This window comes from Hyperolius riggenbachi, chromosome 7 (genome assembly GCF_040937935.1).
Source record: "Hyperolius riggenbachi isolate aHypRig1 chromosome 7, aHypRig1.pri, whole genome shotgun sequence".
In the NCBI taxonomy this organism is placed as follows: domain Eukaryota; kingdom Metazoa; phylum Chordata; class Amphibia; order Anura; family Hyperoliidae; genus Hyperolius; species Hyperolius riggenbachi.
In genome coordinates, this window is record NC_090652.1 from 48,298,381 (window position 1) to 48,314,205 (window position 15,825).

Sequence of the window (15,825 nt, forward strand, 5' to 3'; positions counted from 1 at the left end):
CCGCTGACCTGCTCCACAGCTAGTAAGCAAACTTACGGAGCAGGGATTAGTGAGTTGAAGCATATTCGCTTGGTAAATTACTGAACTTCTGCCTCATGCAGAAGATCTTGTAAGGGTCCGCTCCTCTCGGCCGCAGTATGGTCTGAAGCGGCAACAGAGGTAGTGTCAGCTGACAGGATAGTCAGCTGACACTTAGGCAGGGGTTTTATTTAAATAAAATATGAAACGGTTGCTGACCCTGCCTGGTGTTGAACCATGGTCTACCCCTTCAGAGGTGGTGAGCTTGACCACCGTGCTATGGCTGATACTGTCAAAAAGGTTTGCTGGTCAGTACTGGGTGGCTAAGCTGACCTGTTGTGGTCATCCCTATCAGCTGATCTCACTGTCAGCTGATTAATGCCTGCGCGCGATTGGCTGTTGTGTGCATGTGGCCGACCACTGATTGGTTGCATGTAGTATATTAACCTGCTGAGTGCTTCCTGTCATTGCCTGTGATAGTGTTAGCTAGTCTAGCTGTGTGTATCCTGGTTGGAAAACTATTCTTTATTGGATTACTTGGATTTTTGACCTCTGCCTGATTTTGGACCTTCCTTGCTCGCTGCCTGAACTGAGCCCGGAAACTCTCGACTACTCTCTTGCCTGCTCCTTCTGTACTGCGAATCTCAGATACCTGTGTATGACCCCGGACTGTTATTGGACTCTTGTTTCTCGTGTTTGGTTTTGGTGATCTATCTATACCCACCCTGCATTCAGCCTCAATATATTGCGCCCTAAAGGCCTGGGTGTAACCGAAGTCGGGTAGGTGTTGTCTCTCACCTCCCGTCCAAGCGGTGACGCGCCACACAAGGCGAAGACGGCGGAGGTAGATTGGGACATTGAGGCTGATTCGTGGGTGGATAGGTTGCCAGACCTTACAAATCTTTAGTGAATTTGGGAAAAAAAATTGTAAAATACCGAATGCGATATTTTACTGACCAAAATTATTTCAAGGAACTGCCCTTAGTGAATTGAAGCCAATGTCTTTGGCAGAGTAGCGTCTCTCCTGTCACAGCGGGCGCTACTCCTCTGTCAGTCTGTGGTTACTCCTCCTCTGTCAGTCTAGGCACTCCTATCTTCACCCTCAGGGGGCGTCTCTCTCCCGTAACCAGCGTATACAATTTTGTGATACCATGCAGTGGGTCACAGAGAAGATGCAGCCAGCGGTGGGTGAAGTCGAGGAGTGCACTGAGCCACAGACTGACAGAGAAGTGCACCCACGTAGCCAGATGAGACGCTACTCTGGCCGGTAGCAGTTAATACATAAGTAATCATTAGGTACCTTTCAGCCTGCATCCTCACATATCCCAGTTGATGCAATGGAAACAGAGAGTCCAGGAGCACCCAAAGGTGACGGTCCTCACCCCTGCACCGAGGGGTCACGAATACTGTATTCCTTCAAAGGACCGGCACCACACATCAAGTATTAAAGCTCAATTACTTTATTGCAGCATATACTAAAAAACACATCCACAATCATTATTGCTGACCAATCACCATGACGATCTGCAAAAAATAAAAGGATGAAACCAAAGCATTAATAGAACATATGAACTCTATTCTAGTTAAATTACAGATACACAAGCCATAATCCTATGTCATTATATACAAAATCCTAACTCTAATTCTCGGTTGAGTCCTGCCCTCCCCATAGCATCCAGCCTTCTGACCCATCCTGCCTCCCTGCAACGTCACATAGGCGCACTTGTGCATTGCCATGGCAGTGGCGATGGGATTGATGTGTCTGCACGCTTTATTATTATACCCAGCAGACCGGCGGTTGACCTCCGCTTCAATTTTACTGATTGGTGAGTTAATTTTTGAATATGCTTACACTAATTGGTGGGCTTTTTATAGATGCAGTCTCCTACCGGGTCCGATTCAATCCCCCACCATGATTGGTCAGCAATAATGATTGTGGGTGTGTTTTTTAGTAGGGATGATCGGAAAGAGCAAATTCCGTTCCGCCGGAATTGCGGAATTCCGCATTCCGGCGGAAAAATTAAAGTAATCGCAAATTAAACCTTGTATTTGCTAAATGGTAGTCCATGGGACCTAGTGGATATTCCACCGGTCATTTTTTTTTTTTTAATTTTTTTGCAGGAGGTGACGCTTACGCTATGGGACCCAGCGGTGGTCCCATGGCGGTCGTTTTGGCACCGCAGGAGGTGTCGCTTAAGCTATGGGACTTAGCGGTGGTCCCATGGCGGTCGTTTTGGCACCACAGGAGGTGTCGCTTAAGCCATGGGACCTTGCGGTGGTCCCATGGCAGTCGTTTTGGCAACGCAGGAGGTGTCGCGTAAGCTTTGGGATCTGGCAGTGGTTTTGGTGTCGCAGGAGGTGTCGTGTAAGCTTTGGGACCTGGCGGTGGTACCATGGTGGTGGTTTTGGCGCCGTAGGAGGTGTCGCGTAGGCTCTGGGACCTGGCAGTGGTTCCATGGCGGTGGTTTTGGCGCCACAGGAGATGTCGCGTAAGCTATGGGACCTGGCGGTGGTCCCATGGCGGTGGTTTTGGCGCCGCAGGAGATGTCGCGTAGGCTATGGGACCTATACAAAATGGTTGGGATAGCTGAGATAGCTAGGGAGCTGGTTGCTAACATAGGATTGATTGGTTTTTGTTAAGACTGTAATTGGTGCTGAAATAATTCCGATTTTCATGCAGAAATCCGTTTGGGTGTTTTTTGTAAGCCTCTTATTTGTGCAGAAATTCCTATTTTCATGAAGAAATCCTGTTGTTTTCACTTTAAACTTCTTCTAGGGGCTTTCTTGTGATTGTCTTACAAAAATCCGCATTCCGCTGGAATTACGCATCGTTCCGTGGAATGTCCACTATAGCAATTCCGTTCCGATCCAACGGAACCACCAAATTCCGGCCGGAATTGCGGAAAACGGAATTCCGCAGAATGCGTTGAGCATCCCTATTTTTTTGTGTAAATGTGGTTTTTTCATGCACTCTTTTTTTCATACTGACTGTTTGGCAACTTGAGAAAGGCTAATGAGGCTGAAATAGTGGGCTGTCGTTGTTCTCACTTTGTTCATGCTGCAATAAAGTAATTGAGCTTTAATACTTGATGTGTGGTGCCAAACTTTTGATCTAATGGAAGGGAAAAATAAAAAATAAATAAACCCTACAAAGCTTGGGCCAATTAATCCTTAAAGAGTAACTGTCAGGCTGCAAAAGCTAATTTAAACCTCTATTCTCCTGTGTTAAACAGTTTAGAAGGAAGCCAAAAAGGCAATACTGAAGTTAAAAATCTCTCTTACTTTTGGTGTGTGCTGAACAGCAAGGATGTTAGACCCAAGCTCTTAAAAGGACGACAGGCCGCATACCATACTGCAAAGCATTCTGGGGCTGCTTGGGTCCTCCCCTCGGCTGCTAGTGAGAAGTTACAGTCTCATGTTACAACAGCCAGCACTGAAAAATCTCCGGGCAGAGTATACTGCATGAGTCCGCTATTGTTCCTAGCCACATGGCTAATTAATATTCACTGCACAGTAGTGTTGTATTTTTTCTGAGTGGAATCATCAGGAAGCAGGCAGGACATGACGACACATTTGGCTTCATAGGAGACAGACAAACATGGAACCTGCCATGAGCTGTCAGGAGCATCATTCTCTGCAAATACTATATAAAAATTCTGTGAAGTACAAACATGGACAGTGAAATGCATATGTAATGTAAGTACAGCAAATCTTTAGCTACTGATATATGTGTTTTTTTTCCTCTGAGACCTTATACCTAACAGCTCCTCTTTAAAGGAAATCTAAACTAACTTTAAAAGGAAGCGTTTCACTTACCTGGGGTTGCTATCAGCCCCCTGCAGCCATCCTGTGCCCGCACTATCATTCAACAATCCTCCGGTCCCCCACCGCAGCTAAGTTTTGTTTTTGCCGACTTGCAAGTCGAGGGCCACTACACCAGCACAGCGCATCCTCGTTCACACTCCCGTTGCTGGAAGCATCCTGCGTAGGCAACGGGAGTGTGAATGAGGACGCGCGCGGTCAGATCTGCACAGGCGCAGTGGCCATCGATTGGCTCACTCAGTGGAAAACCAAATAAAGCCATAGTGGGGGACTGGAGTACCGTTGAAAGCAGGGGGCTGGTAGAAGCTCCAGGCAAGTGTAACTTTTTTTTTATTTAAAGTTAGTTTAGGTTCCCTTTAGGGAGAAAAAAAATCCTTCCTGTCTCCAGGTGTCAGTTAGGTGTAGATAAAATCCATAGATCAACTCTTTTAGGAATCAACTACTAAATATAACAACAGATGCCCTCCCATGCAAGGAAAACATCCAAACCTCTTTCAAATGCACATATATAACACTTCATAACACTTCATAATTACTTCCTGTGGTAAAATAGTCCAAATTTTAACATCTCTTTCCTAACTTTTTTTTCCTCCATACGCAGATCATGTCCCCTTGTCCTTTGTACAAGTCTAAGGACAAAAAGCTAAATTGCCAAGCTTTTATATTGCCCTCTGATGTATTTATACATGTTAATCAGGTTGCCCCTTAGTTTAGTCTTTCCAAGCTAAATAAACTTTATGTAATAAAGTTAGTGTTCTGTGAATCCTCACAGACTTCATTTGATCTTCTGATTTCCATATCTATCTGCAGGGGCATTTCCCATGAATGGGACTCTCCAGAAGGTCATGGTTCCACTAATTGACTTTAAGACTTGTGACAAGATGTATCACGTGGATTCCTCCCAGAATGCCAGTACAGTCATTGTCGAGGAAGAGAAGATATGCGCTGGCTACAGGAATGGATTGAAGGACTCCTGCCAGGTAATTTTCGATTTCTTCTAAAGATTACTGACAGGGGTGTTGCTAGCCCCAAAGATCAGTAGCACATGCCCCGGATCTATTCTGTGGTGCCCCGGATGTCCCCCAGGCAGAGTTGGGCAACGAGCGGCAGTACTTACTTTATGCTGCTTGGTCTCCAGATTCTGCAGACATCTTCTCTTCCAGGCTTCTCCCCCGAAAGTCTGAATGAATTAGATTTTAGAGCATCTAGCATCTGTTTTTAGGATGATAGGGGGAGAATCACCAGCTATAGAGGATGTCTTCAGACTTGGAGAGCGGAAGCATGGGGGGGACTGCCAGACAATCTGGCAGCAGGACAGCCTGCCCAGCAGGCCAGCCTGCCTATATATTTTTTTATTAATGGAGAGGGGAGTTTCATCGAACATTTTGCTGGGCAGGCCTACTAAGACCACTGTTAAGTTCATGTAAATTTGATTCCACCCATAACCACACCCACATGTTGATGCATGGCTACACCCATATTTTGGCTGGAATGCTTAAAAGTGCCCCGGATCTCTTAGGATCCTAACAACACTCCTGATTACTGATAAGGAAACATTCTACAAACTGGCAATTTTTTAAGGAATTTGGAAGAGAAAGAAATTGAGTCAATCAAAGCCAGCTGTTACTGGTCAGTCATCTAGCAGCTGGTTAAACAAACAGCATTTAGAGGTTCTAATTGGCTAAATTTCTTCCACTTAAGACTAACATGCACTCTGTGCTAAAACGTATCTTTATTCCGGAAGGGCACAGTAGCCCCAGGTGAGTTTTGAGCTTTTGGACATCGCCTTGAAGTGTGCTTTAGAGTGTTCCCAGTGGCGTGTGTTTTAGAGTGTATGGCCACCTATAAATAGATGTATCTACTGGAAATGACTGTTTAATCTTGCTGTATTGCAGGGGGACTCGGGTGGCCCTCTGGTGTGTAAAGTCCAGGGTGTCTGGTACCAGGTTGGAGTCGTGAGCTGGGGAGATGGCTGTGGTGCCCCAAACCGTCCTGGCGTCTACACTTTGGTCTCTGCCTACCAAAACTGGATCAGCAGCTACCTGCAAGTAACATTCAGCAATATTAAAGGAATCCCCTCACCCACACAGGCTTGTGGAAGAGACTTAACAAACAGCACGGCCACCCTTCCATGCGTTTCATCCAGCAAGAAGTATGGTTCTCCATCAGTAAAGTGCGGAGAAGATGATGGAAGTACAAACAACGGATGGGCCACTGTGATTTCCCACCATCATTGGATAATGCTGGTTCTGTCTGTCCTTTTGTATGCTGATCTGTAGCCTGCAGCTGTTCTCATCACCAAGAGAAAAGATTCCTCCTAAACACTGAGACACACACCCCGAAGGTCTCCCACACTACCCATAGATTCATCCAAACAAAAAGAAGTCCATCGCAAGAAAACATAATCTTCTTGTATTGTAGAGGAAATTCCACCACTAATCTATGTGGTTTCCTTTGCTCAAATGAACCAATAAATGCGTACATGGAATAAAGGCACCTGAGAAATTGTGTGCTGTGTAATGCTGATAGTAGTTACTGGTGGTCATGTTATCCAGCATAGTACATTGGTCATGTTATCCAGCAGTGGCTGGATAGTGTACTGCTTAAAGGATACCCAAAGTGACATGATGAGATAGACATGTGTATGTACAGTGCCTAGCACACAAATAACTATGATGTGTTCCTTTTTTTCTTTCTTTGCCTGAAAGAGTTAAATATCAGGTATGTAAGTGACTGACTCAGTCCTGACTCAGACAGAAAGTGACTACAGTGTGAGCCTCACTGATAAGAAATTCCAACTATAAAACACTTTCCTAGCAGAAAATGGCTTTTGAGAGCAGGAAAGAGGTAAAAAGGGGAATTTCTTATCAGTAAGGGTCACACTGTAGTCACTCACTTCCTGTCTGAGTCATTGCAGAGTCAGCCACTTACATACCTGATATTTAACTCTTTCAGGTAGAGAAAGGAAAAAAAAGGAACACAGCATAGTTATTTGTGTGCTAGGCACTGTACATACACATGTCTATCTCCTCATGTCACTTTGGGTATCTTTTAAGGGCTCTGCTTCTGACACAAGAGACCTGGGCTAGAATCACAGCTCTTCCTGTTCAATATGCCAGCACCTATTCAGTGAGGAGACCATGGGCAACACTCCATAACACTACTGCTGCCTATAAAACGTGCCCTAGTGGCTGCAGCCCTGGCGCTTTCAGTCCGCCAGGAGAAGTGTGATATATGTTACAAATATTCTACTAACGTAACTCACTAACCTCCCTACTTCTAACACTGACCACCTACCTACATAGGGTCAGCTCCCAGGAAGCTTTTTCGTCCTTTTTTTTTTTTTTTTTTTTTTTTTTTTGCATGCACAGTAATCAAGCAGCTTGGGGTGACCCAAAACCTCTAGGAAAGTATAAGGGACTAAAAGAGACCAAAAAGCCTGTCCTACTAAAAAGCAATGCTTGGTGTAGTTTGCCTTTGTAAAACAGAAGGTATTTGTGATGATTCAGCTTTAAGTGAACATCTGTGGTTACCCACAATGCACTGCTTCTGAATATGCAAATTATTTCTTAAGGCCCCAGAAGCCAGGATGGTATATAGCAAGCCTATAGCTTTAAATTTGTGTTGCACTTTTTTGCATGATGCCAAATACTTTCAAGTTCATTCTGCACTCTCTAATTGGTCCAATGCTTTTAAGTTCTGTGATTGGGCTAAAAGTGCTGAGTTGCGGTAATGTGGTAAAGCAGAATCTGAATGAGCATCCCTACTACCGAGCACTAACCTACAGCCGAGGTGGGAGTCGGCTACATAGTAGCTGTACACTGGCTGCCTAGTTATTTACTTTCCACGCTGCTATTGCCGATATCCCACATTTCCAGTTCATAGCATAGCTGAGCACCCACCACTATATCCGGCACCTGAATTAACCTCCTGGTGCGTGACTACAGTATAGCTGAGCGCCCATTAACCCCCCCCCTGGCGGTATGAAAATTTCCGCCAGGGGGCAGCGCAGCAGTTTTTAAATTTTTTTTTAAATCATGTAGTGAGCCTAGGGCTCGCTACATGATAGCCACTGCTCAGCGGCATCCCCCCGCCCGCTTCGATCGCTTTCGGCCATGGCGACGGGGCGGGATGACGTCGGGACGTCATTGGGAGTCCCGATCCACCCCTCGGCGCTGCCTGGCACTGATTGGCCAGGCAGCGCACGGGGTCTGGGGGGGGCGCGCCGCAACGAATAGCGGCGATCGGGCGCGGGGCGGCGGCGATCAGTGTGCTGGCGCAGCTAGCAAAGTGCTAGCTGCGTCCAGCAAAAAAAAATTATCTAAATCGGCCCAGCAGGGCCTGAGCGGCACCCTCCGGCGGCTTACCCCGTGTCACACACGGGGTTACTGCTAAGGAGGTTAATGTAACAGTGCTCATCCAAAACGTCAGAGCCCAAGGGCACCAGGTTAAACTATAGCTGAGCGAATATTACCTCAACACCGCCACTATCCGTGGCCAGAGTTTGGCTATACAGTAGTCGAACTCCAGCTTCAGTTATTGCAGCATTCCCCAAAGCTAGCCAGTGTGCAGCTTTATAACTCCAGTGACTCATGCCCAAATTTCCTTGTTGGCATGTTGTGTATGTAATGCATGATATAGAAGCAATGTGCTCGTTCTGTAAATAGCATGACTTGTGCTAATTGTTTAACACGTTGCTTGTGTAAAAATCTGTAAAGTGTACCTGAGCTTTGTGCGCACATAAATTTTATTGGGCTTTTGTGAATCGGGGCCAATATTCTTGAAGTGGAGTGGAGTGAATTAATTCCAACAAAATTAATATGAGCTTTACGTCACACTTTGGAGACAGGGAAGTGGAGTACCTGGACCTCAAGGTGGTGATTGAGAATCACAGGATTTTGACCAAAGGTTATAGGAAAGAGACTGCTACTAACAGTTTGCTCCATGCCTCGAGTTATCATCCCGGTCATGTCAAGGACGCCATCCCGTATGGACAGTTTGTACGCCTTAAGAGGAATAATCAGAGCAATGTGGATTTTGAGACACACGCAGCAGACCTATGTGAACGTCTTGTGAATAGGGGGTATGATACCCAATCTATTCATAGAGCCTTAGATCGTGCCCGAGGGGTCCCTAGGGAACAGCTACTTTTGAGGAAAAAACGGTTACGTCCTAGTGTTAATCGGTGTGATTTTGTCTTTGATTATTCACCCCTTTCTGAAAGAATGAGGCAAGCCATTCGTAATCAGTGGAGAATTCTTAAATTAGATAGGACCCTTAATGATATAACCACCGCTCCACCAAGGGTTAGCTTTAGACGGGGGAAAACCATTAGGAAAGTGTTGGTAAAAAGTTATGTTAGGATCAAAGAGGAAGGCCAGCAGAATTGGCTATCCAAATATAAATGGGAAGGTAATTATGGGTGTGGGCATTGTAGTGCCTGTCGGTCGATGAGAAAGGGAAAGGTGGTCCAGATTGGCCCAATCACCTGGAGAATCAGATAATTCATCAATTGTCGTACTAAATATGTCGTGTACTGTGTATGGTGCCCGTGCGGTTGGTACTATATTGGTAAGACCGTTCAGCCACTAAAGGAACGCTTTCTCCAACATAAGAGATCTATCGGGAACGATGTAGGTGCTACCCGTCTGATAGAGCATGTGAATGAGGCTCATTCTGGTGATGCGGAGTGTCTTTCCTTTGCTGGTCTGGAGGTCGTGCAGGGCGACCTGAGGGGAGGTTGGAGGGATGATAAGCTCTCTAAAAGGGAAGCTTGGATGATATCTCGTACTGAGGCTCTGGGAAATCTGGGTTTTAATGAGAGGGATGAGGTTAATACTGTTTTTTAAATAAGGATCTAGGAAGGAATCTTGAATTTACTGCACTGTCACCTATACATCTCACTTAGAGTGCACCCCCTCCATCACCCCTCTGTGAGAGAGAGGTTAGGTGGTGGGTGGAGTTACCTGTATATAGGTGGGGAAGGAATAATGGGTGCCAGGCCCCACGTGTCTTGAAGAGGCGTGTGATACACGTGAAACAGCTGTAGACTGAGGGGCGCTTTTTGTACCTGTAACATGTGGCGTGAATAAAGAGAAGATTTGTTGGAGTGCCGGATCCGTTTGTTTGAATTCTTGTGGGAAGATACCTGAGCTTTGTGCGCACATAAATTTTTTTGGGCTTTTGTGAATCGGGGCCAACATTCTTGAAGGCCTTTTTAAGCTTTTTACAACCACCTTTGTTCAAAAGAGGTCAATAAAAAAACAAACAAAGACTTTGATGTATAGCCAGGTAATAGTCATGTTGGTGACAGAGTTCTCCATTCCGCCTTATTAGGGAGGATTCTCATTGGTTCACTGAGTGGTGAACCAATGAGAATCCTTCCTGGTACAGAAAGGATTCCCATTGGTCTTTTGGAATCCAGTGAGAGTGTGATGCTTCTGCCGGGGCTCTGATCTATATAATGGTGTTTGTCCAGTGCAATGGAGTAGAGTGACAGTTGAAGAAGTGGTGGAGGAGCCATGGTGGAGGCGGTAGAGGACCTGAATGATGGGTGAAGCAACAGCAGCGGCGGTAAAGATGTGGTGGACACTCTTGCCGGACACTAATGGGGCACAGCACTTCCACTTAGGATACGCTGTGAACACAAACTGTTGTGTATCTGGTGTAGTGTCGGTCTACATCTTTTACCAAAAGCATGTTAAACGATGTTGCCCCCCATGGTGATCGCACGTCGTTACACAACTGACATGGCGGATTGAATCTTTAAGAACCCAGATGACTCAGCGCAAAGTATTGCGATCATTTACTTCCTGTTCTCCTCTGTCATGTAACGCCACGTGACTTCGCGAGCAGGAAGAGGCGTCACTTGACGACCATTGTCAAGGGGACGTCGCTGGACCCGTCGGGTGGTGACTGAGTACGTAGCTGTAGCCTCCTCTGGCATGTCCTCAGTCTGCAGTTAAGAATAGACAGAGGAGGAAGATGATGATGAAGATTAGGAACAAGAGATCTGTAATCAACACCACAGGCCCAAGGAGAGATGAATATAAGCAACAATTCTGCTCCTGCATACAAGCGTCTGAACAGAGAGGGAGGGGCACTGCTGGAGGTACAAAGAAACGGGGCACTACAAGAAGAAGAAATATACACACTATACAATGGGCACTATTATAGCTGAGGATCTATGGGGGATAGGGATTTGCTATTATTGGGAGACACCATTAGGAGGACATTTTAATTGGTGGTGGTATAACAGGGCACTAAAAAAGGGAGACTACATAGGGGACACTATAAGTAGGGGCACTATGTAAAGATATACATAGCAGGCAATAAATAGGATCACTATAAGTGGGCTAGTATATGGGTGCATTACATATAGAGATACTATAGAAGGGACATTTAATAAAGACTATTACATATGGGCAGTATAAGAGGGCTGTTCAGTGGGAGCACTATACAATGAAATATATAGAATAACTAAAAATAGAAGCACTATATACAGAGCACTGTAGATGGAGGCAGCATAGTGGCATGATGTTATAAATGGAAACTCTAATAGGAGCACTAAGAAGGAGACCCATGGCTTGGGATATGACAGGAGGGGATTGTGTTCTTGGAATCATAGGCAACATTCCTCCTCCTCCATACATAGCAAACTGAGTTGATGCCTCGCGGACTCTGCAAGATTTCAGTCTTTTGTGGTGTAGTTCATTATCAATGATTTTCTTGGTGGCTATGGTTCCAGCTGCCCTGAGATCATTGGTCATAGAGAAGTCTCCCCCTGTTTAGTTCTGGGCTGCTTCATTGCTGTTCTCATGAGTACTGCAACTCCGTGAGATTAGATCTTTCATGGAGCCTCAGAGTGAAAAAAGTGGACAGTTAGTTTGTGTTTCTTCCATTTGTGAATTTTTGCACCAACTGTTGCCACCATCTCACCAAGCTCCGTGGCGATAGTCTTCTTGTCCGATCCAGCCATGTGCAGGTCTACAATCTTCTCCCTGACATCCTTGGACAGCTCTTTGGTCTTGTTCATGGTGGTTGGTTGGTTTGATTGACTGATTGATTGCTTCTGTGGACTTTTATACGGTCCTGTAACATGCTGGGATTAGTAAGGAGCACTCCTTTACAGAGGGTGTTTCTAATCCCAGCTCGTTACCTGCATCTCAGAGCTGAAGTCTTGCTGGTTGAGGATCAAATCCTTATTTTACTTCATCATCAAGATGTCCTTTAAGGGGTATTCTGTTGCTATTCTGCCTTTCACAGTTACAATAAACCTACTATTACAATTATGGACTGGTCATATTTTGGTCAGAGGGCAAACCAGCAAAATCAGCAGAGGATCAAATACTTCTTACCTTCAACGTACTCTGGAAGAAGTTAGGTTTGTAGCTCAGCCAGTCAGCACTACCTCTGTCATGGGAGAAATTATAGTTGTTATATGAGCTAAGGATCACTATCGCAAACAAATGTTAAAGTGTGTACACATGCTTTTCTCCCACAGTTAAAAGGCCCTATAAATTACTTTTATCCTATGTCATTGTGCTAACAGGAGGCAGTAAATATCTGGCAGATCTAACAGGTTTTGCACTATTTGGCATAGATGTGCACAGACATAAGCCAGATAACCACTTTCGGCAGAAAGTACACAAGATCAGACACCCAGATACAGTGCTAGTGAAATGAGTGAAAGGACCGAGCCAATTTATCAACTTCGGCAATGCCTTTTCTTAAAGTGTACCTGAAGTTCTGAACCGAAGCTCAGGTACAAAATCAGATACTTATCTTTAAAGCGGTATAAAACCCTGATATAATATTCAATAAATAAATGTTTTACTACTTTTTATATGCCATACGGTTATCATATTTGCTTTTGTGCATAAGTATTATTAATCATTTAGAAATTACAAGTTCCCAAAAGTACAGTTTTTTGCTTTGAGAGCTGCCTTTGCATTGTATTCAAAACTGGTTTTATTCATTATGTATTGAAGGCAGAAATGTTTTGAGTGTCTGTCTGTATCCAGGAGCTTCTGCACAGTCAGGGAATGTGTCACATTCCTCGCTTGATACATTTAAAGAGACTCTGAAACGAGTCTAAATTCTCTTTTTTAACCTGTATTCATGTTAAGCCCCATAAGCCCAGGTAAACCGGCACTATCCCATGGCAAAACGAGGGGTCTATACCCCCCAAATCCCCCTGCAAAATCCACTAGTTTCTTGGTCGTGGATTTTGCTGCTCATGGAGGCAGAGCTATGAGCTGCAGCTCTGCCTCCATATGCGTCAATCTGCCCGCAGATCTCTGCTTCTCCCCGCCCCTCTCTGTGAAGGCAGATTGAGAGGGGCGGGGAGAGACGGCGATCAGCAAACATTGACGCGCTTGAGGCAGATCTTATGGCTGTAGCTCTGCCTCAATCAGGAAGCACTCCCTGGGCACCACAGAGGGGATTTGGGGGTATTAACCCCTCGTTCTGCCGTGGGATAGAGGCAGTTTAGCTGGGCTTATGGGGCTTAACATGAATACAGGTTAAAAAAGAGAATTTAGACTCGCTTCAGAGTCTCTTTAAATAAGCACAAGATAACATTATCTCCACTTCGGATGTGTCCACCTTTCTCTGCTCTGAACTTTCAAGCCCTGTGTTTAACTAACTGAATGCTGTTGTAGTAAAAAGACATAATGATGGTAGTATATAATATGCTGTAAGTAATTGCATGCATAGTGGGCGGGCTCGTGTGGCCATTGTGTGCACTTAAACCAGGAAGAGGAGCTGCGTGGCCCCACGGTGAAGGGGGGCCACACTTAGCAACAGGGTGCTTGTTACAACCGAGAATAATTAGTATCCTGAGCCCTCCCTCTGTAAATAGTAAGTAGCAGATTTTGAACACGAGTTTCAGCTCGGGTTCGCTTTAAATTTAAAGATCTCTGGCAATTTTTAGTCTACCCAGACACATTTAGACTTTTTTTTTTTTCAGGACAAATAGGGCTTTCTTTTCCAACCATTTAATTATAAGAAATCTGAAATTTCTTTGATTTTTTTAAGGAAAAATTTCATAAAAAAGGAAACAAATGGTGTTTCAAACAAAAATAGGTAACTCTCCCAAATTGTAGCGGTAAAACTTTCAGAAACGGATTGATCCATATGTTTTCTATGCAGAAATGTCAAAATTATGTAGATCATTTATTTTGTAGGTACACTGCAGGGGCACTAAATAGAGGTGAAAATTAAGATTTGAAGAGAGAAAAATCAATAATTATGCGATCCTGATCAGATAATTGGCAGCCAATCAAAATCACTCTTCATTCATTCCAGAAGGTGACAGCACATAATATTTTTTTAGTAAAAGTCTGCTATCTGTCAGAAACTAGAGCTCATATAAGGTTAGGTAATTTTACTACAGTATAGGCGGTTCTGAAGTAGTTTAATAAAGGTAGTGCACTATTAAAAAAAATATATAAACTATGAACCCAAGCAAAACCTCCACCACAAACACCAGTAACATAATTCTAACTGACTAACTAAATAAGCGCAAAAAAATAAACAATCAAATATAAGGTTCACAGTAATTTATTGTCGAACAGATTCAAGATCAAAAGCAGAGAGTTAAGGTGTGTACACACATTCGACTATAGTCCCACTATATCGTTCCCCGATCATTTCAAACGACGATCGTTTAAAAAAAACCTTCAATGATCATTAAGTCCAATGATGGCCGAGCTAGATCGTTAAAAACCAAAGATCTGCCTTGGCAGATTTTTTTAAACGACGATCGTTTGCAAAACTAGTACATCGTTGGAAAATGGTTGTTCGTACTAGGCTTGACATGCGCATTTCGTTATATCTCCATAGAGCTTTTCATTGTAATGCGCAAGCGCAACACGTGGTTTTCATTATTTAACGTTCGTTCTATGAATGTGTCCTGTGACACGTTAATTGCTCCATGATTATACCATAATTGTAATTTTAATGGACACTAAAATACGACAGAGTGTTTTTTTTTTTTTATGTGTTTTCAACGCTGTATTATCTAAATGCTCTACCTACATACCTACAGTATGAGTTCTCGTACTGTAATGTCATATACGTAACGTTAGTTTTATAGTGTAATGTACGTTTTGAACCGTTTGCGGGCGGAACTTCCTATGATGTCACTTTCAGGCACAGTATGTGACATCTTCACTGTACAGAAGATATAATAATAGCTAGACATGAGCCTGTCGCAGAAAACATGCATTTTCCTGTATTCTACTGTGACGTCGTTCCGGATCGTTCGTTATCGTTAACAAACGATCAGCCGTTACATACTTTTAAAAACTACTTTTGCTTAAGTCGTTCTTTCATCAATTAAAAGACCGTTTGTCGTTCACAACGAACGATCGTTGTCGTATATGTGTGTACGTAGCTTAAAGAGACTCTGTAACAAAATTTTGAGCCTTATTTTTTCTTTTTTTTGTATCAAAAAGCTTTATTGAGCAGATTAACAAATATACAAAGCTTTTGAAAGCAGAACAAGTAAAACAAATGGTATTAACATACCAACTGAACATCAAGTAAATATGGGGGAGCATCTGAAGGACATAGCATAGATAGTTGGGCCGTCCGGCCTGGGAAATGGGGTACCTGGTACCTCCTTCTGAGATCCCAGGGGTCAGCCCGTCCTATCTGTTCTTGATATAAGATTATATTGCTCCCTCTAACACATACATAAAACTAAAAAAAAAAGAACAACATACATAAAAACAAGAGACAGAAAAAAAAAAAAAAAAAAGGAAAGAACGAGCTATCAAGATACATTCCTGCATAAGGTATCTGGTTACAAGAGTCCTAAATAATTCCAATCCTGTACATCATACTATAATGAATGAATACATATGTCCAAGGGAAGTTAAGAACTCCTACTGTATATGTTTTCCAGGATTCCCAAATGAGATCAAATCTTGTCATATTCTCAATGCTATAAAAATAAACCCGATCCATTATCATCATTAG

At 43.8% G+C, this 15,825-nt stretch overlaps 1 protein-coding gene across 1 annotated transcript in view; it reads left to right on the forward strand.

Annotated features, from left to right (window-relative positions):
* LOC137526005 (transmembrane protease serine 9-like) overlaps nt 1-15,825 on the forward strand; it is a 139,144-nt gene that overhangs the window by 13,115 nt on the left and 110,204 nt on the right. Inside the window, exons 5-7 of the mRNA XM_068247215.1 lie at nt 4,651-4,820; nt 5,736-6,115; nt 8,690-8,901. Of these exons, the coding sequence (XP_068103316.1) occupies nt 4,651-4,820; nt 5,736-6,115; nt 8,690-8,901 (762 nt within the window). The remainder of the gene's footprint in view (nt 1-4,650; nt 4,821-5,735; nt 6,116-8,689; nt 8,902-15,825) is intronic.